Source organism: Pogonomyrmex barbatus, unplaced genomic scaffold, assembly GCF_055798465.1.
Source record: "Pogonomyrmex barbatus isolate J1 unplaced genomic scaffold, ASM5579846v1 scaffold18, whole genome shotgun sequence".
Taxonomy (NCBI): Eukaryota; Metazoa; Arthropoda; class Insecta; order Hymenoptera; family Formicidae; genus Pogonomyrmex; species Pogonomyrmex barbatus.
Window position 1 is genome coordinate 720,290 of NW_028297114.1, and position 20,817 is coordinate 741,106.

At 30.6% G+C, this 20,817-nt stretch overlaps 6 protein-coding genes across 11 annotated transcripts in view; 3 read left to right on the forward strand and 3 right to left on the reverse strand.

Moving 5' to 3' along the window:
- Window positions 1-5,325, reverse strand: part of LOC105428758 (uncharacterized) — a 10,539-nt gene extending 5,214 nt beyond the window's left edge. The window contains exon 1 of one of the 3 annotated variants that reach the window (XM_089075149.1): window positions 4,854-5,325. The gene's annotated coding sequence lies outside the window, so the exon portion shown is untranslated. Of the gene's footprint in view, window positions 1-2,339 lie in introns of all 3 variants that reach the window. The other 2 variants (XM_011641219.3, XM_089075147.1) reach the window with 2 other exon arrangements.
- A 485-nt stretch (window positions 5,326-5,810) lies between these two features.
- On the forward strand, window positions 5,811-8,919 carry CREG (Cellular Repressor of E1A-stimulated Genes). The gene is made up of 5 exons (XM_011641218.3): window positions 5,811-6,075; window positions 7,160-7,314; window positions 8,063-8,182; window positions 8,261-8,342; window positions 8,640-8,919. Exons 1-5 carry the CDS (start codon window positions 5,811-5,813, stop codon window positions 8,852-8,854), a joined length of 837 nt encoding a protein of 278 aa, XP_011639520.2. The 3' UTR covers window positions 8,855-8,919.
- Window positions 8,920-10,273: 1,354 nt separating this feature from the next.
- Window positions 10,274-12,282, forward strand: Gar1 (Gar1 ribonucleoprotein). Of its 2 annotated transcripts, none has more exons than XM_011641217.3 (5): window positions 10,274-10,487; window positions 10,548-10,697; window positions 11,062-11,302; window positions 11,378-11,645; window positions 12,031-12,282. In XM_011641217.3, exons 2-4 carry the CDS (start codon window positions 10,582-10,584, stop codon window positions 11,630-11,632), a joined length of 612 nt encoding a protein of 203 aa, XP_011639519.2. In that variant the 5' UTR covers window positions 10,274-10,487; window positions 10,548-10,581; the 3' UTR covers window positions 11,633-11,645; window positions 12,031-12,282. The 2 variants fall into 2 exon arrangements, with proteins under 2 accessions (XP_011639519.2, XP_011639517.2); XM_011641215.3 differs by having other exon boundaries at window positions 10,278-10,487; window positions 10,561-10,697.
- Window positions 12,283-12,381: 99 nt separating this feature from the next.
- Window positions 12,382-16,132, reverse strand: Larp7 (La related protein 7). The gene is made up of 6 exons (XM_025218655.2): window positions 15,973-16,132; window positions 15,592-15,892; window positions 14,658-15,004; window positions 13,092-14,546; window positions 12,840-12,984; window positions 12,382-12,738 (listed from the first exon to the last, which is right to left on the reverse strand). The coding sequence occupies exons 2-6, from the start codon at window positions 15,833-15,835 to the stop codon at window positions 12,587-12,589; spliced, it is 2,343 nt and encodes a 780-aa protein (XP_025074440.2). The 5' UTR covers window positions 15,836-15,892; window positions 15,973-16,132; the 3' UTR covers window positions 12,382-12,586.
- A 1,260-nt stretch (window positions 16,133-17,392) lies between these two features.
- On the forward strand, window positions 17,393-18,528 carry ND-13A (NADH dehydrogenase (ubiquinone) 13 kDa A subunit). The gene is made up of 3 exons (XM_011641214.3): window positions 17,393-17,679; window positions 17,974-18,150; window positions 18,369-18,528. Exons 1-3 carry the CDS (start codon window positions 17,539-17,541, stop codon window positions 18,432-18,434), a joined length of 384 nt encoding a protein of 127 aa, XP_011639516.1. The 5' UTR covers window positions 17,393-17,538; the 3' UTR covers window positions 18,435-18,528.
- A 307-nt stretch (window positions 18,529-18,835) lies between these two features.
- On the reverse strand, window positions 18,836-20,219 carry Sys1 (Sys1 golgi trafficking protein). 3 transcript variants are annotated; one of them, XM_011641213.3, is made up of 3 exons: window positions 19,893-20,219; window positions 19,498-19,724; window positions 18,836-19,392 (listed from the first exon to the last, which is right to left on the reverse strand). In XM_011641213.3, exons 2-3 carry the CDS (start codon window positions 19,628-19,630, stop codon window positions 19,148-19,150), a joined length of 378 nt encoding a protein of 125 aa, XP_011639515.1. In that variant the 5' UTR covers window positions 19,631-19,724; window positions 19,893-20,219; the 3' UTR covers window positions 18,836-19,147. The 3 variants fall into 3 exon arrangements, with proteins under 3 accessions (XP_011639515.1, XP_088931133.1, XP_011639514.1); XM_089075007.1 differs by having other exon boundaries at window positions 18,836-19,742; window positions 19,893-20,203; XM_011641212.3 differs by having other exon boundaries at window positions 18,836-19,724; window positions 19,893-20,195.
- Window positions 20,220-20,817: the final 598 nt, after the last annotated feature.

The following is a 20,817-nucleotide window of genomic DNA, read 5'->3' on the forward strand; positions in this document are numbered from 1 at the left end:
AGCATTACAAATTGCTTTTTGAAATACATCGGAATAATATTTGAAATTAAAAGCTCTTTGTGAACTTCAACTAGATTTTTTATATTAGAACCAGATCGTAAAAAACATCGTAAACGTTCATGTTTTATGACTAATGATTATGTAACGTTTCACAAATTTTTTATTGATATAATAATTCTTTTGAAATGTAAGTATGTTTGAAAGAAATGAAAGTATGTTTGCTTTTGAATCTTAAAGTCCAAATTTGTCTTTTTCTTGTATTTGAAGAAATCATCGTCAGCGACATAAATAAATCGCAGAACTAAAATTTTTTACGAAATTTTTACGAAACCACTAAGAGAGTGACAACTAAGATTGTTGTCCGCAATAAAAACTAATCCTTTTTTTCTGAATTTATGCGGAGTTATTTCGACGCCAGTCCTTTCAAGTATTTGTAAATCTTTAACTATCTCTCTGTAAACTTTATTATCAAATAATTTTTTAAGGGAAAAAGTTAGTTCTGCGATTACTTTTGTCGCTATTGTCTCATTAAACATGATAATTTCTTTAAATACAAAAAGAAGAACAAAAATAATGCAATAATTACAAGTAGTAAATTTCAAGTATGCAAATTTTACGAATCTAAGAACTTTAAACTGCGCTCTATAAATTCTTACAATCAAGCCATAACTATAATGAAAACAAATAATGAAAATCATCATCAAAGTATTAAATTCGATTCCATTTTTAATAAACTGAAAAATTATTATGTATGCAATTTATGGTGGCAAATCAGGATTCCATACATGATAATTTTTCAGTTTTTCAGATTTGCTTAGAACATGATTTGATAATCTATATTTTTGTGAATTATGATAATTATTTAATAATCTATATTTTTGTGAATTCTATGTTGAACATAAATTCGATTACTAAAGCCACTAATTGAATCGTGTTTAATGTGTTCTGACACAGTCGAGCAAATTTCCGAAAGTCATTCCAACAATCTTATTATCTTTAATTCTTGCCGATCCTATAGGATTTACTATCTCGAAATTATCTTGATATAAAATAACTTTTTTTGCTTCAGGATTTTTTTGAAAAAATTCATTTTCTTTATACCCATTTCCATCATAAAAATCTCGAAATATATTATTGTCAATTTGTATCGGTTGATCTAAATATGTTGCAAATATTTATTTGAAAACACAGCTTTAATAGTTTAAAATAGGTACATAAGAGAAAATTGTTTCATTTCCTTTAACATCTATGCCAAGTTTAACTTTTCTTAGAAAAACATAGTTATTTTGAGTAGTGTAAAATTTCGTTCTTTTAGCTTTATTATTCAATAGCTCATTATTTTTAATAAAGTGACTATTTGTAATCAGCTTATGAAGCACTTCATTTATTTGTATATCTGTTAGATGTATTTATTTTAAAGATTCCTGAAAGATTATTAAAGATAAATTCAAATCCTTGATTGTACATATTCTCTATATCTTTTGCAAGTTTATCTATTGTAGACGTAGGAACTAGGTATTGGCTTTCTAAATAATAATTTCAAATAAAAATTAGCAATATTCGATTGAGATAATTTATCACTATTTTCATTAAATTGATAATTAGAAACAGCGGAAACTTTTTAATTGATGAATTATCGTTATCGTTATCTCATATGCTGAATTTAAAGAAGATTCAAAATTATTATCCTCGTCAAATACATTCCAATTAAATTGCTCTTGGCATAGTAAAGAACTAAGCCCATGAGACTGTGATAAATAACCAATGATAACAATAACAAATGAAAGAGTTTACATTATCATATATTTTTTTTACATTGAAGATACGGACAATTTACTTTTAAACCACCTTTCATATGATCTTTAAGTTTCATAAATTTAGAGTAATTTTCAAATCCTTTTCTACATAAAGGCAAACTACAAGTAAATTGAGCGTTGTGATTAACTAGACGTATTTTTGGTAAGATCTTATCAGTTTTTATAAAAATAGTAGCGAGCGAATCATATACATTCACAAGTAATTTTCTTTTTTGAAAAATTTCGGATCCCTCGGAAAACATTCCTCATGTCCGAAATGAAAGTTTGCCGATATCACTTGATAAAGTTGCTGATGTCGCAAATTATTTTTCCACTCTTGACAGGTATAGTCACAAAAATTACAATAATATATTTGAAAGCCTAAAATATCATATTGCATTATATCATTAATTCCGAAACCAAATACGTTATAACGTTCTTTATGTCTGATTTATTGTTTTAAAAAGTATAAAAATGTATAAAAAATTAATAATTTTCATGAAATGTAAACAATTTTATAAAATAATCTTACGTTGTATTTACGTTGCTTTAAAAAATGCCTTTGATTTAATTCTGCCACATAACTTTTTTGATCTATCAATCACCATTAATCATATAAAAATATGTAATAATTTTCTAATATCAATAATAAAACACACATACCTTTCGTGTTTTTACAACATAAATATCTTAAGTTTGACAAGTTGCATTAAAAATACCATCTTTTATTTATTGTTAAATATAAATACTATTGTAAATTAGCAATTTTTAAGCCAAAACATAAATATCGGAAATTTACTGAATTTACGTGTAGTAAAAATCACAAACATTTTTAACAGTGATAATAGAAAATATATCTATACAATGTAATTATCAAACTTTCCTTTTCGTGACTTGTATTTTCCATTTTCTCTCGTCAATATTTCGCATTCGTGCGGTCTACATATAGCTTCTATCTCAGTTTTACATGCGGGTGTCGTATCAGCAAAAAAAAAAACTTATAAAAAAAGACTATGATCTACATTCCGTATGATTGAACATCGCGACATAATTAGATATATGCTTCCATTCGCTTATCAGATATGGTAAGCGAGGACTTCAGAAACGTTACTGTAAACACGTCATCTTACGCTATAATATGGTCATGCTAATGAGACGCTAATTATGATTGTAAGGTCGTTAGCCTAGGCAAGTTCCGTTCGATTGAAGCCGGACTTGCGGTTGACATAAATAGCCGACTAATATATGCACGATTTAAGGATTCGTCCTCGGGATAAATGCAAATTCGCGCGTAGAGTTTCCGATAAACTTGTAAGGTTACAGGACATCACTGTTACGTCAAGTGGAATTCCGTTTCAACGTATAACGGGTTTCAGCAGCCTCTCTCTTCACTCGTCTTCCGGCGTCTTCACGCGTCACGTTGTCTCTTTCTTTTCTCTTTCTACATATCTTCCGTACGGATCTGTCTTGTGTTTCCTTTACATACCGTCCTGTGGCTTTGACAATTCTATCTCACCTTAATATCCAGGTCGAGTAACGTTTTGCGCGTGGTGACATGGTATTCGCCCGTTAAAATTGTCTAACGCCGTTCACCAATTCATAACATTGTAATGTCCGCGATCGTGGTTGTGACCCGGTGTCTTGGTATTTCCTGACACAGTGAATGGACGCGCCAGGTGATGGTCAGTATGACCCACTTTGGTCCCCTTGCTTCGGAGTTTTGCTCCCCGAATTGTGTAATTTCAGTTTTGCATGCACGCGGACTCTCGCAAATCATGCGCGATCTTTACACTCTAGATTTAAAGGCTTATTCGCAGGAGGAGGGATGTAACTTATATGTAAATCTTCAACGTACAATTGATACTTTTTTTTTTTTTCAAAATAATAGATTTTCTATTATGATTATAAATCCAATTATCGATAGAGATTTCAAATGCAATCCAGACAAAGATTCAAATTTATTATCAATCCTTTGTTAATGAAAAAGTCTATAATAATTTAATCTGACGGAATAGGATTTAGCCCGACGAATTATCATACAAATAAAACGCCTCACATCAGTTATAATAATAATTTTAAACATAATAATTTATCATAAAACATTTTTTATACCTCGATTATATGGAAAAATAGTGAGTTGCAGATAGATCGAGGCCTCCCTTCGGCTTTTCACGTTTCCTGGTGTTCCTCCGATTGTTCACTGATTCATCGACATACGATTTTCAATATAGCACATTTATTATAAAACGTAATGATCACGTATAACAGTTTTGTGTCGACTTCGATGTAAAAAAAAAAAAAATCGCTTTACGGGTGCAATTGGTACGCGTCGAGGACGAAAAATCAAAGTCGCGGGGAAACTGGCAGGAACGTAACCCTGAAAGAAGGTCGTATGACGACTGAATAGCCTTGTCGTCAGGGCGGTAGAAGGAAGACGAAGAGGTGGCAGGAGGACACGCGGTGGAGGAAGATCCTCACTCCAAATGACCCGAAGAGTAGGAGAACGCCGCGGCCGTTCGCGAGTTCGCGAGGAAGAAATGAGGAAGCGAACGATTGCGATGGCTAAAACCTAGTCCAATGGTGATGCCCAATGGGATAAAAGGATAACGGAAATCTGCATTTACTTATAAAACGCATAAAGATATAAAGGATGTCGCGCGAGAACATCGCAAATGGAATTCTCTTCGTTCAAAATGCACTTTCTATCAAAACGTTTTCATCGTTTCGTTTAATCCTGCTAATTTAATCACACGCGGCGCAGCGAAATGTTATCAATAATAACAAAATAATCAAATCTAGATCGAAATATAAATATTTCTATATAACTTCTATATAAATATTTCTTAATAAAATACATGCGAGGAAAATAATATTTTAAAGTGCTAAAGTTCTACGGTAATTAAACATTGCAACATTGTTTTGTTCGTAAAAAAATTTCAAATTAATATTAATAACAATTTCGATTCAGTAGTTTTTAATAGTAGCGAGGGAGAGTCTTGTTCAATGAAGACGGCATGGAAAGGACGTGCGTGCCGATCGCGTTGCCGCTAACATTACCGTACGATGTAATGTATAGCGTGGAGTACACGGACATCGCATCGTGTAGGTATCTGTTCGCTGTTGCTGCTGCTGCTGCTGCTGCTGCTGCTGTTGCTGCTGAAAGATACAGTCAGGGGCGGAGAAACGGTACGTAGAACAGTTAGACGACGACCCACATCGAGCGGAGTGCCTCGTAGCGGCCGACGCGTACCAGTTTCTTCGACCTTGCACCACAACCAGGCGTCACAAATGATCTTCTAAAATTTTGTGAGAAAAAAACCGCCGAGGGTACGATTCGCTTGTCGTTCCTGGAAAGCAACGGATTCGATTTATGATATCGGATCTCTCGGATATGGAATCCGAAGCTAGAAAAATTTATTGCGCTCTTCCCTTGCCAAAATTCGAATCGCAATACGAAAGGCAACGCAAAGATGTATCAAACAAATACGGATGTATTTCCCGCCAACGTACATATTTATCTTGCTCCTTTTTGCAACGGCAAACCCAAAAACAATAGAGCGCAATATTGCGAGATCAAGTATATAGGGCGGCATTCATAGTCAGTTCCTATATTTAAAATCGTCTTAAGATAATATTTCAATCGTGTAAACTTGAGACGAGCTTATAAATATAAGAATGGGTTATGAATACCGGCCATAGAGTCATTGTATTTTTCAAATATCACTGCGTCGCATATAACGCGACGCGGTGCGGCGCGGCGCGATGCGTCGCATTGTGAATGATGGATTTATTTAACGCTCGCGATAAGAATATAATCTTCCTTGTCGAATATAATCTTCCAAATTTCATTGCGCAAGTCAAAACGTCTCGTATAAATTGCAAAGTTCATAAAGCGCGCGCAGTCAGTATCAACCAGTTATAAGGCGCACTTGCTCTCGAGCTTCGCTTTCAAGGAAAATAACGCTGAGTTGTCTCGCTTCAATTACGCATTGGGAGATATACGTCGCGCATGTCATGTCGCGAATCGCGTGCATTATTGTTTTATGCGTCCTGCTGAGCGACGCAAGTAAACCCTATGACGGACCGAAGTACAAACAACAGGAAATCGACTATGACGAGTGGAAGCTGACGAAGGAGCCGCATGAAGACAATGTCGAGTTCCAACCGCGTTCAATTGGATTCGACAATGAGCGGGCTGTTTTCTCTCGGAAGCATTATATCAAGTCTGTAAAGAATCTACCGCCGGCTTTAAAGGCCAGATACGTCGTCAATCGAGCTGGTAATGGACCGATATGATCATTAGCATCTGTCGAACAAGTTTCCAACATGTTAATGTAATATAATAACACACGCAAAGATCATTATTAATGATCTTTGCGTGTGTTATTATATTACATTAACGCGATAAATTATTGATAGCCATTATTGATATATTTAGTCTTTTGACCATACAAATCCATATCGCCGATAAGCAATTTTTTATGCAAGAATATATCAAAATATGAATATATATGAAATGTTGTATTAATAAATTCTAAATATTAATAATAAATAAATATTAATAATAAATAAATATAAATATTAATAATAAATATGAATATATATATATATATATTCCGTCTATATATTTCTATTTATTTATGTGTGTTTATGTTTTTATATAAAAAAATTTTTTACCGAGTCTGTTTTACAAAAGATAGTAAATAAATTTTGATGGTTATATACGTGCTTGTGCGTGCAACTTCTGTTTTATGATTATTCTCTAAAATTTAATTAGCTATGTAATGGAGAAAAAATTTTCAGTCTACTTATCGTTTTTTATCAAGATACACGTATTGAGATAGTCATCAAAAGTCTAGAGTAAAGCAGTGCAAAAAACAGCACACTCTAATCAACACGTATCGTTACTATCGTTGCCTTGCTCATGCATTTTATAGATGAAACACATACATAACTATTTAACCGTCAACAAAATACCAATGATATTTTGGTCCCGCGTCAGGCGTACCAATAAATAACTTACGCCATTCTCGAATATATGCGTGCATACACATATATAAGAAGACTACTTTGGACGTTTTACAGCGAATATAAAAATAATTCTATTGTTTTTTCAAAAGAGACAAAAGAATCGATCAAGAGAGTGATTTTCAAATCTTGCCGCTTATTCAAATCTACCTAAAAAGAAGAATCACTTTTAGAATTTTAATTTAAACTTTCTTGTATTATAGAATATATTGGAAAGAAACATTTTTAGATTAGAAAGAATAGGAATTTTGGAAAAATAATTTAATTCTACACATAATATAGCATTAACATACCTGTTTACGCGTTTAATATCATATGGATCTATGTATCGGCAGATTGGGCGGCCGTAGCGACGATAAGCATACGAAAGGATGTTCAAAGCTTTCCCGTCGCAAATTTGATCTCCATTGCCGATGGGCCTGTTGGAAACGGTACTGGAATACCGTATATGTATCTCACCCCTCTCGACTATACCGCTCAAGATCTTGCTGTAAGTTAGTAATAGTACATATTTAATCGATTATTGATCGTTGTATTTTGTTGCGTTTATTATCGACTATAGTGCATTATAATATTCAGAACATTACGATGCATATGACATTGAAAAATGGAGAATAATGAGGAAGAAGAATATTTTCATTCAGATGCGATATCAAAAAGATATTAGCATTGGAGATAAGATTTTTAACTTATCTCTCAACAAAGCTGAATATAATTATTGCTGATTATAATTAAATCCTAATTACCTTGTCTCTTGTCATAAAACATATCAATTAATAAAACATATCAAATAAATTTTTAATTTATTGATAAGATAATAAGTAGTTTGAATAATATATAATTATATATAACACTTTAATGATAATTTTTGAAATTACATTTATGCAGGTGTAATTATATAAATATAATAAAATATAGTCTGCTGAACAAAGTGTCCAGTATAATTTTAAATTATTATAAAAATTGTTTTTTCAACTGATAAAATAATGCGACATAAACATTTATCTTGAACTTATATTAATTAAAAAAAAAAGAGATTATTAAATGCCTAAGATTCTGTTTGTTTTGCTCATATTTGCCCATATGTCTTTGACAAAAATTAATATTGCAAAAAAATATTACAAGTCCCAAGTTTTTTTCATTAATACTACATATATTTTGACAAAATATCTAACTTTCATCTAATGCATTAATCTAAATTTCAATTCTTATTTCACATTAATACTTCATTGTTACAGAAAGATCATCGTGCGACACTCTTGGTGACATTAGCTCAAGGCAACTATTGTAAGGATAAAGCATATGACCCGATGGATCCCCGATGTGTTAGAGTTATGTTAACAGGAAAGATTGTAGCAGTCAGTATAAAATTGTTCAGTTCTATCATGTTTGTTTAATATTCAGGTGCATTATTAATATGTTAAATATTTTAACAGGTGAAAAACGAAACTGAAGAATACGACATTGCGAAGACATTATTCTTTGATCGCCACCCGAAGTTGCAGAACATGCCCGCAAGTAATATCATTATAATTTTTCTGTATATATTACCTCCTCTCCCCAATATTCTAGCAATATTGCAGTAACAATACAACATATTCTCGTAATATAGCTAGAATATTTCGTAAGCTATATTGGGTGCTTTCCATTTAATGACACAAATCGACACAAGTATCATTTTGTCCTTGTTAATCATTGAAAGCTAAGAAAGATAAAACGATATTTGTGTCGACTTGTGTCACTAAATGGAAAGCACCCATTGAATCTGAAGAATTCTCATACATCAAAATAACATTATGCTGCTTGTTTGCACAGGTCATAATTTCTTTTTCGCCGAGTTGAAGATATCAGCGATTGCCATGCTGGATACTTTCGGTGGGCCAAAGTACATCTCCGTTGAGGATTACTTTAATCCTCCGCTAGTGAATTCTCCGCGTCGCAAAAGAATGATGTTTGGATTTCCAAGCACAAATTTTGATAAGCATTTTTCAAGTATAAGTTTTGATAAGTATTCTATCCAGAGATTCTGATCAAATCTAATATCTTGAAACTCGCTAATTTTAAGCCATCTCTTAAAATAAAACTTTAAAAAATTTTTCTATTTTTCATTTATAACTGCGTTCTATAATTTTAAGAATGACGTACTACATACAAATGATTGAAATAGTTTGTTATAAATTTTGATATTTGTAATAAATCAACTTACAATAAATTAGGACATCAGGTTAGAACAATTAATTATTCTAATTTTTATTTTATCAAAATTTTTATTTTTTTATGAATCGTATAAAAGTGTTTTATGTTTTCTATGCAGAATATATTCATTTTTTAATTCCCACAAATTTTCAAAGTACATTCTAGTTATATGAAATTGGATCTAACTGAAATCATGGCTCGCACGATCACACATTTTTTCGCGGAGTGCCCATATCAATCCATACTAGGATTATTATCCGTATTGCGTGTTCCTTCTCATATTTTTGTCTCTGACCATAATAGCACGTGCATTTAATTTTGACATTCCTAGAGTTCTTATTATAGTTGGATTCCCTAAAGCGCATATGCGCATATTTATCTATAGTTCATGTCACATACTATAACAAAATGCACATATATGCACTTTACATTTCATTAGAAGACGAACCTAATATTTCCATACGGATAATATCGGACGCCATTTCTTTCTTGCACTAAATCGTTTTTTATTCCCTATCTGCACGCTTACACTCATCAGTTCTGACTTGCACTAGTTTAGTTCAGAGAGTCGATCATGTACAACTTTTCCCCTAGGGCGGAAACGTGAAAAGTGAAAAGTTTCACGTAAACTTATGATCATGTACGATTTTACGGGATCATGTAACTCTCTCAAACGTGAAAATGTGAAATTTTTCACGTGAACTTTTTCGCCATGTATTTTGGTGGCGGAAAGGCGGAAATCTAGGGAATTAATAAATATGCTTTGGAATTAAAGAAGATTAGGGCTGTGGATTAAGTGTACGTAATATATATACAATTGGTTATTAAAAGATGTATATAATACTGTACTAATAAAATAATTTTCATTATAAAACCTATAAAACCTATGAAATTATGTTTATGATTTCACTTTCCACGCATCCAAGCTACACACATAATCGCTGTATGTGAAAAGTTTCACGTGAAATGTCAAGATGTGAAAAATAAAAAGTAAAAAGTGAAAAGTGAAAAATTTCATGTAAAGTTACATGATTGACCCCCAGTTCAGTTCTAGTGCAGCTCTAGTGCGAGAATAAAAAACAAATCCATTGATTAAAAAATTCCTAGGCAGCGATGTGGTGTGTTCGATTGAAAATGTGCGCGTCTGAGATGCTCCCTCTTAAATATAAAAACGGACTATAATATTGTCCCTTGTTTTATTTCATTTTAATATATGTTTTGTGGTTCATTTATTGGCGTGGGCTGATATTACATTTGCGTACGACAAATTTTTCTTGATTGATTGCGGGATAGAAAGTTTCTAGAAACTCGAAAATTTCTCTATTCTGCAGCCAATCAATACGTCTGAAAAATTTGTCGTACAACGTATATAATAGCACCCGTAGTTGTAATATATTTGATGATACAAGCGGTACATGTATGAGGAATTACGTGTTTTTACCTTTAATTAAAGTAGATAGAAACAAGGTAAGTAGAGAGTTATACGAGTATTACGAAATATGTTTATAATTAATATGATAACTAAAGATTGTTGATATAGAGTCAGAATTGGTAGAGGGTTATGTCTTTTCGCGCACGTGGTGGCAGAGGAAGTGGCAGAGGAGGCGGTTTTAAAGGTGGCCGAGGTGGCGGAGGATTTAACAAGGGTCGTCCTGGTGGCTTCGATAGAGGCAGAGGGTAATTTTATCAATAATAATCGTCATAAGAATGTGTAAATTCAATCAATGATTTGTTTAGTTTTGGTTTAAATTAGATTACAAATAAACGCCCTGTGCACAATGGAGAAAATATTAGAAATAAAAATAAATACTAAATTTTGAAAACGAAAATTCAGAATCAAAATTAAACATAATACACAATGGACATAAGTAAGTATAAAATGTAACTGTATCTTATATTTATTTGTGTACATTGTGTATTACATTTAATCTTTATTTCGAATTTTTATTTCCAAAATTTAATATTCTTGTTCCTTTTTTTTCCATTGTACGCGTACCTTAAATTCTAAGATATTAAATATGGATTTTTTTATCTACCATAGCTATGATCAGGGACCGCCAGAAGAAGTAACATCTTTGGGACATTTTACATGGACAGTAGAAAATGATTTAATTCTCAAAGTTGATATTGAACAAGTCCCTTTTTTTAATGCACCAATTTATACAGAAAATAAGCAACAGATTGGGAAAATAGATGAGATATTTGGTAATATTCGAGACTATTATGTCTCTGTTAAGTTATCTGAAAATATAAAGGCTGGCAGCTTCCAAAAAGATGCTCAGGTATTGTAATAGTATAATTAAAACATTGTACATGATTTTTGCATACAAACATTAATTATTGTTTCTTGATTATAGTTGTACATTGACCCATCAAAACTGCTGCCTCTTCAGAGATTTTTACCAAAACCTCCTGGAGAAAAAAGAGGTGGTGCTGGTAAAGTTACAAAACGAGGTGCTGGCAGAGGAGGTGGTGGTGGCAGAGGAGGAAGAAGTTCTTTTGGGAGAGGAGGTTTTGGTAATAGAGGTGGCAGTGGAGGATTCAGAGGTCGTGGAGGATTTAATCGTTCAGGTGGAGGTCGTGGAGGAGGAAGTGGCAGAGGAAGATGGTAGATTCTAGGACAAGGTATATTTTAAAAATACACATATGTATTTTAAGATATATGTACATAAAAATAAAACATATAAATGACAAAATAATTTTTTGTAAATTCCTGCATTTTTATTTTAAACTGTTAATTCCTTAAGAAAAGTTGAAAAATATATTTGATAGTCATCCGAATAATTTTAATTTTTATTTTAATTTTAATTTTATATCATGCAATTAGTCGACGGAAGACATTGAAAGGAATTGAAGAATTTGTATAAAACCATTTTATATGAAAAGTTTTGAAGTATATTAAGAAAATTTGAATAATTAAAAATTTATAAACTATATAAATTATAAGGATAAATTTTTAAGAATGTTCTGTTTCTTATCTATATTCTTAATTATATGTTTATATCAACAGATACTTAGAAATTTTTTCAATGGACTAAGCATCAGAAAATTGACCGAGAATATTTGATTGAACATCGAGTGTCATCTGAATTTTGCATAAGTAAAACTATTGATGATTGTAAATATGTATTTCATAATATGTTACAAAACATATATTTATATTATAAAGCATCGCAAATAACAAATTATTTACATATTTATTCTATTGATTAAAAATACAAAAAGGAAAGAAATAAAGATCAACTCTATTAAGTTAATATTACATGTATTGTAACACGCATTTTTTATATCTATTTAAAATGAGATAGACATACATAAACAATGGGTATACATAAACAATGGAGAGAAAAAGAACGAGAAATTTGAGCGTAGAAATATATAATTTAATTATTTTAATTTATTCAATTAATTTTGTCAAATTCTCTTTATAATAATTACGATTATATATCAATAGCAGTTGGTATATTAGTGGTATATATGTATACATAGGTATACACATATGAACAGCTATCATACAACACAATATATGAATGCAACAATTTTACAAAATTAGATAATACTTTAAATTAATCTTGATCAAATTTTATACATTTTCCAAGTTCTTTCTCTGCTCGTTTCAATAGTTTGTTCCGTCCTCTTTGCTTAACTCTTTTCTTTTTACCCACTTTCTCCAGCCTATCTCGCGATATTTTATCCCAATATGATGTCTCCTCATCACCTGTAAAAACAGTAACGAAATATAGTTATATAAACAACGATAAAATATAAAATTACATAAAGAAACGAAAATAAACATCATTTGCGATATGAAAGATTTACCTTCTAAAACAGTCAAACGTCTTCCTTCATAGCTCTTCTGCGCGAATGATTGCGCAGCTTCTGCTGTATCGCATCTCACAAAAGCTTCACAAGAATTGGGTGTTATATCTATATATTTCACAGAACTATGATTCTTTAATTCCATCTGAAATATTATTTATATATAGTACATATAGCATTAATAAAATTTTTTGTTAAAAAGATACAATGTTTAATGCATTAAATTCTTTCTGTATTAAAGCTGATATGTACCTTGAAACCCTGTATATCTATGCAAGGCTCATTCATTTCGATTTTCACTATAATTCCTGGAGCATAATTAACACGTCCATAAGGCTTTTCTTCCTCATCAAGCTTTTCATTATCATTTTCTTGTTTTAATTTATCACAATGCCATCCTTTTTTTGTCATAATTCCGTCTCTTTCCATCTCAGTTTTTCTCAGATGCGATTTCAATTGTGACATTTTACTTCGTTGCAAATCTAAGTATCTATTTCTAAGACGTTTCCAATCTGTCTTTGCCATTATTTGCAATCCTATCATACTACAGATATCATTGTCCTGAATTTTACTTCTCTTTTTCCGATTCTTTTTCTTCTTTCTTTCATCAATACTAACTTCCTCAATATCGCTATTAGCCGTGCTGAAATCTCTTGTGGAATGTTTTTCAGTTGAAGCATTTGCTTTGTTGGTCTCATTGCTATCATATTTTGTCACTGGTTCTTGGCAGTCTTTTTTTACTACTTCTCCATGTGTATCTTCCGCAGTAATCGTATCATTTATCGTAAGTATTCTCTTCTTTTTTTCTGTGATTTTATTGCGATTTTTAGTTAGAGTTTCTTGATTTTCTGTATTGTTTCCAGTAATGCTGACTTTGATATCCTTTTCGTCTATAATACATAATTTTTCTGAAATAAGTTTTCTTTTCTTTAGATTTTGTTGACCATTATCTGTTGTATCTATTTCATTATAAATATTATCTATATCTTCAAATTCTTCTTTTGACACCGTCTCTTTTTCATTATGCTGATCTGTTATGCTTTGATCTATAGTTTTTCTCTTTTTCTTGGATTTAATATTGCTTTCATCCGCAAGAAACAATTTTTCTGAACTATGCTTTCTTTTTTTTGTATTTTGTTTATCATTGTAATCTGTTTCATTATCACAAGTATTATCTTTGTTTTCAGATTCTTTTTTTGATGACTTTCCTTCTTCATTTTGTTGATCTGTTATATTTTGATCAGAAACTTTTTTATTTTTTTCTTTGATTTTAATATTGTTTTCGTCTGCAACAAACAATTTTTCTGAATTATGTTTTCTTTTTTTTGTATTTTGTCTATCATTGTTATCTGCTGCATCTGTTTCATTATCACAAGTCTTATCATTATCTTTGTCTTCCGATTCTTCTCTTTTTTTCTTCTTGATTTTAATGTTGATAACATTTTCATCTGTAACGAATGATTTTTCTGAAGAATATTTTCTTTTTTTAAAATTTTGTTTACTATTATCATCTGTATTCACTTCGCGGATGTTATTTTCATTTTCTATTTCTTTATTGGATGTTTCTAATGTGTCATTATTTTTCGTTTTTTTCTTAGATTCTATAACATATCCAATAATTTTTTTAGGTTCCTCAAATGTGGTTATACTTAATACCTCATTAGGAGATGTATATGATGGTAAAACACATCCCTTTTTTCGGAACATCTGTAAAATAAAATATTAAGTTGTAACACAGTATTAAATCATGGAAGTTATAATTATCATCTCCCATAATGACATAATAATTTGATAATTGTCAAAAAACACTATTCTTACCTTAATGCATTCTTGAGCACTACTTGGCAAATCAAATTCCACAAATGCAAATCCTTTTATTTTTCTATTACTCTTATAACGTGGAATCGAGACGTAGTCTACTGGTCCAAATTTAGAGAAAATCGATATCAACCAGTCATGATCAGCATCTGGAGGTAGATTTTGTACATATACTGTGCACTCATCAACATTTTCCTTTCCTTCAATTGGTGTTATTCGAGAGACCTTTGTACCATCCTCGGATACTTTTAATATGGTCGATCCTTCTAGAGCCTTAGCTATCCTATTTATGTCTGTGGTTAGTTCACGTAACTTATTACATCTTGTGAATACTTCAAGATTTATATCTGAAAAACAACAGTAAAAAATAATTATATATTATAAAGGTAAAGTTATCAAAAATTTTTTGAGGAACAAAATTTAAGACCAAATTTCAAAAAATTTCTTAAATTGTAATAAATTTCCATTTATTACAATTATTATTAATCTGATTTTCAAAAATAAAAAGAAAATTTTCTCTGAAAGTTTCATGTTTTCTAGAATTTTCTAAGAAATAGATATTCTGTTTAAAGATAATAGAAACTACCACTAGAACTACTACCACATATATTAAATAAAGTTGGAATAATACATGGCTCAGTAAGAATGATAGACTATCTATAATTTCAGGTATTATATATTTAGTTCCTGCATTATAAGATATATTTAGGTATATTTATAATACACATACATACACCACACACATACACACACATACACACACACATATATACACATACGTACCATATCTTGTTTATGAGATTAAAAATTACAGAGTTGAAAATTAAATAAAGAATAAATAATAATCTGTATTTTAGAAATCTATATTTTTTTTTATATGTGTTCAATAAAATTTAATAATTAATCTTGGAGTAAAAATACAATGCATACTTACAAGGACTTTCTTTTAAGAGTCCAGACAAATAACGATCTTTGCTCAAGTTCGCATCGCTGAAGTAGAACTCCATTTGCTTCAGTATGGAGGCATGCAATGCTTTTTTTCTTAGCCTTGGCTTACCACGTGAAATGCCTGATTTGTTGGTCCGCTTAATAGTATCGACTATCGGTTCCTGCACTTGAGGAACCGGTATACTTTCTGAGGCTAGCTCCATATCTGATACTTGTTCTTCCATCACCATTGTATTCTCAAAAATACATGCAATAGACTTCCCAGCAAAATACAATGTTCGTGTATGCTATAATTCATTATTGTTAGCATAAAAAAATTTTGCAGAATACAAATCGATATATAACTCCTACTTCATTTATAACTCACCAATTGATCACGATGGGGGGATCACAGAAGCTTGGCAAAAACAAACAGATCGAAGCAGAGTCAAGCAAAAAATGAATGCAAGAAAAGATACGCAATACTATTAGAGCGTGCGGGCTAAAGTCACTAGATTGATGAAGTACCGCAAATGGCTGCGTTTCAAAATTCACTGCCAGTACTAAAAATATATAGTTTAGGTTACGTATATTATAGATTTTCAGTTTAACTGGCAGTGAATTTCGAAACGCAGCCAACGTTGTATAAATTGTTCTTCGCATTTGAAGTCAATATAAGAACGGACAATGAATATCGATTTAAATTAAGACTGCATTCCGATATTCATTGTCAGTACTGAAAATCTATAATATACGTGACCTGAACTATATATTTTCAGTACTGATAATGAATATCGGAACGCAGCCTATGTATTTCGTTTATATTTCTTTGTTCGTAAACTGATCACAAATAAAAAAATTAATTTATATAATTTATACAGTAATATGAGATGATCGAAAAGTTGCTTATATAGCAATCTTAGGTTTGTTCTTTTCCTCTGCACTGGCTGCACTAGTTCAAGAAGTGTACACTGAAACGTTCTTTATGCGGAAATGACATCAGATATCGTTGTTCTTTTCCACAGTGCAGCTATACTATAGCTACTATACTAGTATACTATACTCAGTGCAATAGTTCATTGCACTGCTTAACCCAACTGGTGAGGACAGCATGGGTCTGTTCTTAGCTGAATTGACTGCACTATCTTTCTTTTTCTACTGTAAGAAAGAAAAATAAATTGTGAACTATATATAGTACAATCAGTTCAGCTAAAAAGAACAAGCCTAACGATAAGTCCCGGTTTACAATAGGTGATTTAAGTCTTAAGCCATAAGAAATGGACGAATCGAAGAATAGGCGAATAATTAACTATGATTGGTCAATTTCTTATGGTTTAAAGCTTAAATCACCTATTGTAGACCGGGACTAAAGCCCGCTGGATTTTTTTAGATCTAAAATAATATACCAATCAAAGACAAGAGCTCAGCAAGCACGCAAATTCAGCTAGCAAACCAGCAGGAAAAAAAGCATCGTGTGCTGCTGGCTTTAAGTTTAAACTAGTGCAGCCAGTTCAACTAAAAGAACAAACCCATGCTGTCCTCACCAGTTCCAGGACCGGTTCTGTATTCGCTTACCGACAACTATCGTTAACTAACGATAGCCAATGACAGCCGCGCTTTTTTTCCAAGATCGTCCTTGCCATTGGCTATCGTTAATTAACAACACCGAGAGTTGTCGGTGAACATTGTACAGAATCCTAGGCCAGTGCAGTCCCAGTGCAGAGGAAAAGAACAAACCTCTTGTTTGAGATGTAAAAAAAAAATTCTGGGGAATTCAAGCGACGCGACAAACCTAATGAAAAATTCACACATGCGCACAAAGGAATGGAATTTATCTCACAAATCTTGCAACACTACTATCATAAGAGATTGTTTTCCTGGATTCTTAAAAGGTTACGAAATCATTTAACGGATGTGAAAAATAACCACTAATAATTATTAATATATATCAATTATGGCAACCAAAAAAATTAATGGATTATATGCTTCTTTAAACAAATTGTACAAAAGAGAAGTGTCTCTAGTAAATGCGATAAATCAACGTACATATGCAACCGTAGACGAAGGTGACACTCAAGTTACTCATACTGGGCAGGTAAGACATTTATTACAATGTTTTTTTATATATAGTATTGTAAATTATACTATTTATTTAAATAAAAGAATTCACACAGACTCTTTATCTCTGATGTATAATTTATAACGGTACCTTATAATTTATTTATTGATTACAAAAAATAGTTTTTCTTTTTAGGATATAATTGTATATATAAATAAATCAGACTTGTTTTTATTATTAAAAAATTAATTTCTTTATTCTTTATAATTTCTTTAATAAAAAAAATTATTTTTTGGTTTATCTGTGAGCCAATTATATCTATTTTATTAGATATTTGAAAAAGATGATTATCGATTAGTAAGATTTTTAAACAGACCAAAGGAAGTTAATAAAAATTGGGCAATCAAATTGATAGACGAAGTACCACCATCTCCAAAGAAAGATAGAATAGTAGCTTGTAATGGTGGTGGAGGCCCACTTGGACATCCTAAAGTTTATATAAATCTGGTAAGAGTTAATGTGTGCATATATATAATCAAAATATATAATTCAGTAAATGTATTAATATACATATTATTATATAGTGTGTGCATGTATATCAAGTATATTTATTAAATTCTCTATGATTCATTAATAATTATATTTATACATTTTAAATAAGTAGATTATAATAAAACAAATTTGATTTCTAGAAAATAGATTTACATTTTCTTTTCTCTTGATAGGATAAACCAGGCAATCATACTTGTGGTTACTGTGGTCTGCGTTTTTACAAGGAGAATCATCATTAAATGATCACTGTACAAGTAGTTGTATTAATTATTAATTTATAAGTATACTTTAGAATGTAACATTTGTTGCAATAAATATATAAAACTGATATAATACTATTTAATTATATCTAAGTAAATAATGTTTAATAGTAAAATTATAATTTATTTGTATTCATTAACTCTTTATAAATTTTTCTAATATAATTATATGTATATATGTGTATAAATATGCTTAATGTAAAATTCAAAGTTTCTTAATTATAGAGATTACAATCAATATTTTAATTCTGCAATTTTGAATAAAATTTACTATAAATAATTCTGTGTATATTTTGCTTTTTTTAAGATTGTAATACATTGAATCACTTCATATTTTAGGGATTTAAATCTTGAATGTTAAAATCCATTAAATCAATATATTCCTTCCAAACAATATATTTATTCTTTTTTATCTAAATTTATTACATGCAAGTTAATCAAAAGCAGTAAATATATAGTTCTTTTTTTTACAAGTATATGCAGTAAATATTTAAATATGTATTCATATTAATTTTTAAAATAGCATTTATCTATGAAAGAAATCTCGTAAATACATTAAAAATTTAAATAAGTCTTAACAAACTTTTTATTTTTATTATAACAGAAAATTTAACATTAACGATAGTATATATATTTATTGAATATTTAAATTTTATGATTTTTATCTTACAAATATTATCTGCATTCTCATCTCATAAGGCTGTTTTTTGACTGTTCATACTTAAAGGTATCGCTTGCAGTTCTGTTCTCATACATAGAAATTCTCCGCAGACACACATTATACTTAATGATACAAGATTTAAACACCACCAGCTAAAAGATGTCGGATAAGTTCCATTGTACACCCAACAACAAATCAGATGAATCCAATGGGCTGTACATGCAAAATCCATGCATAATTTTGTTCTTTGCACTAGCCACCATAATGTAAATGCACCTACAAGTGCATTTAAAACAAACATAACGATAACTAATTGTCCTCCAAAATCACGAACATGTATCTCTTTATATTGAAAGACATAATCTAATGATTTTGTCCAACCCAATAATGATGCAACAATCCAAATCCAGAGTCCAAGGCAGAGATACAAAATAGTTTGCACAGCAATTATTTGGGAAATTATGAGAATAGGATCCCATGTTGTCTTGCGGAATTGTCCAGAAAGATTATTCATTATTTCGCATTAGAGTAATAACACTTATCCCAGAAATAGAAATTCTCTAATTGATACACAAGTTTTCATTCTTCCATAGACTAGTATCTTTTATCTGGAAATAACAAAAGAACTAAATATCAAACGTCAAATAGTATAATAAATAAAACATAAAAAGTCTGAGTAAAACATAACAATATCTAAAGAATATAGAATTTTACTATGAAAATATTTGGATAGTGAAAAATATTTTGAGGCTAAAATATTATCATATAATACTCACGTCATAATTTGAAATCGGAAGATCGGAAGGAATCGTTACAGATAATTGAACATAGATATAACCCAATTTGAATTATATATTTTTCCAAATGTATTCAATGACAACAGACACGAAAGGAAGACATACATAAACAAATTACAGCATAGCTATAGGCTTGAGCTGAGGCTTACTTTTGTCACTACACTAAACTATACTAAAATTTTTTGTCTCACTTTCGCCAGACATTAAATATATATTTGTTTCACTTTAAGAAAAAATATATGACTGCGTTCAGCAGAAAGAGCAGATCAGTGAGCGCTCAGTGATTTTTCAATATGATTGGTCCTTGCCTTTAGATCTTCGTTGAAATATAAGTAGAACCAATACATATGTAGAAACCAATCATAATAAAGAATCACTGAACGTTCACTGATCTGCTTTCTCTGCTGAACGCAGCCTATGTATAATTATAAGAGCTAAATCTATGAAAACGATAGTCTAGTCTCTCATTGAAGTATTACATTTGATTTTATTTTGGTGTAGAAAATTTAAGTAGTGTTTCAAATTTTAAGTAGTGTTTCCATTGAAAATAGAGTAATAAAGAAAATTAATAGTTCAAAAAAGTTAATATAAATTTTTATCTGTTAAATGCATACAAATATAATCGAAAAAAATAATCTAGGTAATAACGTAATAATATAATAACAATAATAATCTATAATAATAATAAAACTAATTATGAGTATCGGCTTTAGTAAATTCCGGTCTACAATAGGTGATTTAAGCTTTAGGCCATAAGAAATTGATCAATCATAGTCAACTATTCTTCTATTCTTCGACTATTCGTCCATTTTATGACTTAAGGCTTAAATCACCTATTGTAGACCGGGATTAAAGCATACAGGAAAATGAAAAATTAATTGTTGGCAACAGTGATTCAGTGATG

What these genes read in the sequence shown, in the direction of transcription:
- Sys1 (XM_089075007.1), bottom strand. Translation starts at nt 19,630, where the DNA reads ATGAATAATCTTTCTGGACAATTCCGCAAGACAACATGGGATCCTATT.
- Gar1 (XM_011641217.3), top strand. Translation starts at nt 10,582, where the DNA reads ATGTCTTTTCGCGCACGTGGTGGCAGAGGAAGTGGCAGAGGAGGCGGT. An exon ending in GGCTTCGATAGAGGCAGAGG is followed by an intron (nt 10,698 to 11,061) that starts GTAATTTTATCA and finishes TATCTACCATAG; the next exon opens with CTATGATCAGGGACCGCCAG. An exon ending in GCTTCCAAAAAGATGCTCAG is followed by an intron (nt 11,303 to 11,377) that starts GTATTGTAATAG and finishes TCTTGATTATAG; the next exon opens with TTGTACATTGACCCATCAAA.
- Larp7 (XM_025218655.2), bottom strand. Translation starts at nt 15,835, where the DNA reads ATGGTGATGGAAGAACAAGTATCAGATATGGAGCTAGCCTCAGAAAGT. An exon ending in ACTCTTAAAAGAAAGTCCTT is followed by an intron (nt 15,005 to 15,591) that starts GTAAGTATGCAT and finishes GTTGTTTTTCAG; the next exon opens with ATATAAATCTTGAAGTATTC. An exon ending in TAGATATACAGGGTTTCAAG is followed by an intron (nt 12,985 to 13,091) that starts GTACATATCAGC and finishes ATAATATTTCAG; the next exon opens with ATGGAATTAAAGAATCATAG.
- CREG (XM_011641218.3), top strand. Translation starts at nt 5,811, where the DNA reads ATGTCGCGAATCGCGTGCATTATTGTTTTATGCGTCCTGCTGAGCGAC. An exon ending in ATACCGCTCAAGATCTTGCT is followed by an intron (nt 7,315 to 8,062) that starts GTAAGTTAGTAA and finishes TCATTGTTACAG; the next exon opens with AAAGATCATCGTGCGACACT. An exon ending in GTTGCAGAACATGCCCGCAA is followed by an intron (nt 8,343 to 8,639) that starts GTAATATCATTA and finishes TTGTTTGCACAG; the next exon opens with GTCATAATTTCTTTTTCGCC.
- ND-13A (XM_011641214.3), top strand. Translation starts at nt 17,539, where the DNA reads ATGGCAACCAAAAAAATTAATGGATTATATGCTTCTTTAAACAAATTG. An exon ending in AAGTTACTCATACTGGGCAG is followed by an intron (nt 17,680 to 17,973) that starts GTAAGACATTTA and finishes CTATTTTATTAG; the next exon opens with ATATTTGAAAAAGATGATTA. An exon ending in CTAAAGTTTATATAAATCTG is followed by an intron (nt 18,151 to 18,368) that starts GTAAGAGTTAAT and finishes TTCTCTTGATAG; the next exon opens with GATAAACCAGGCAATCATAC.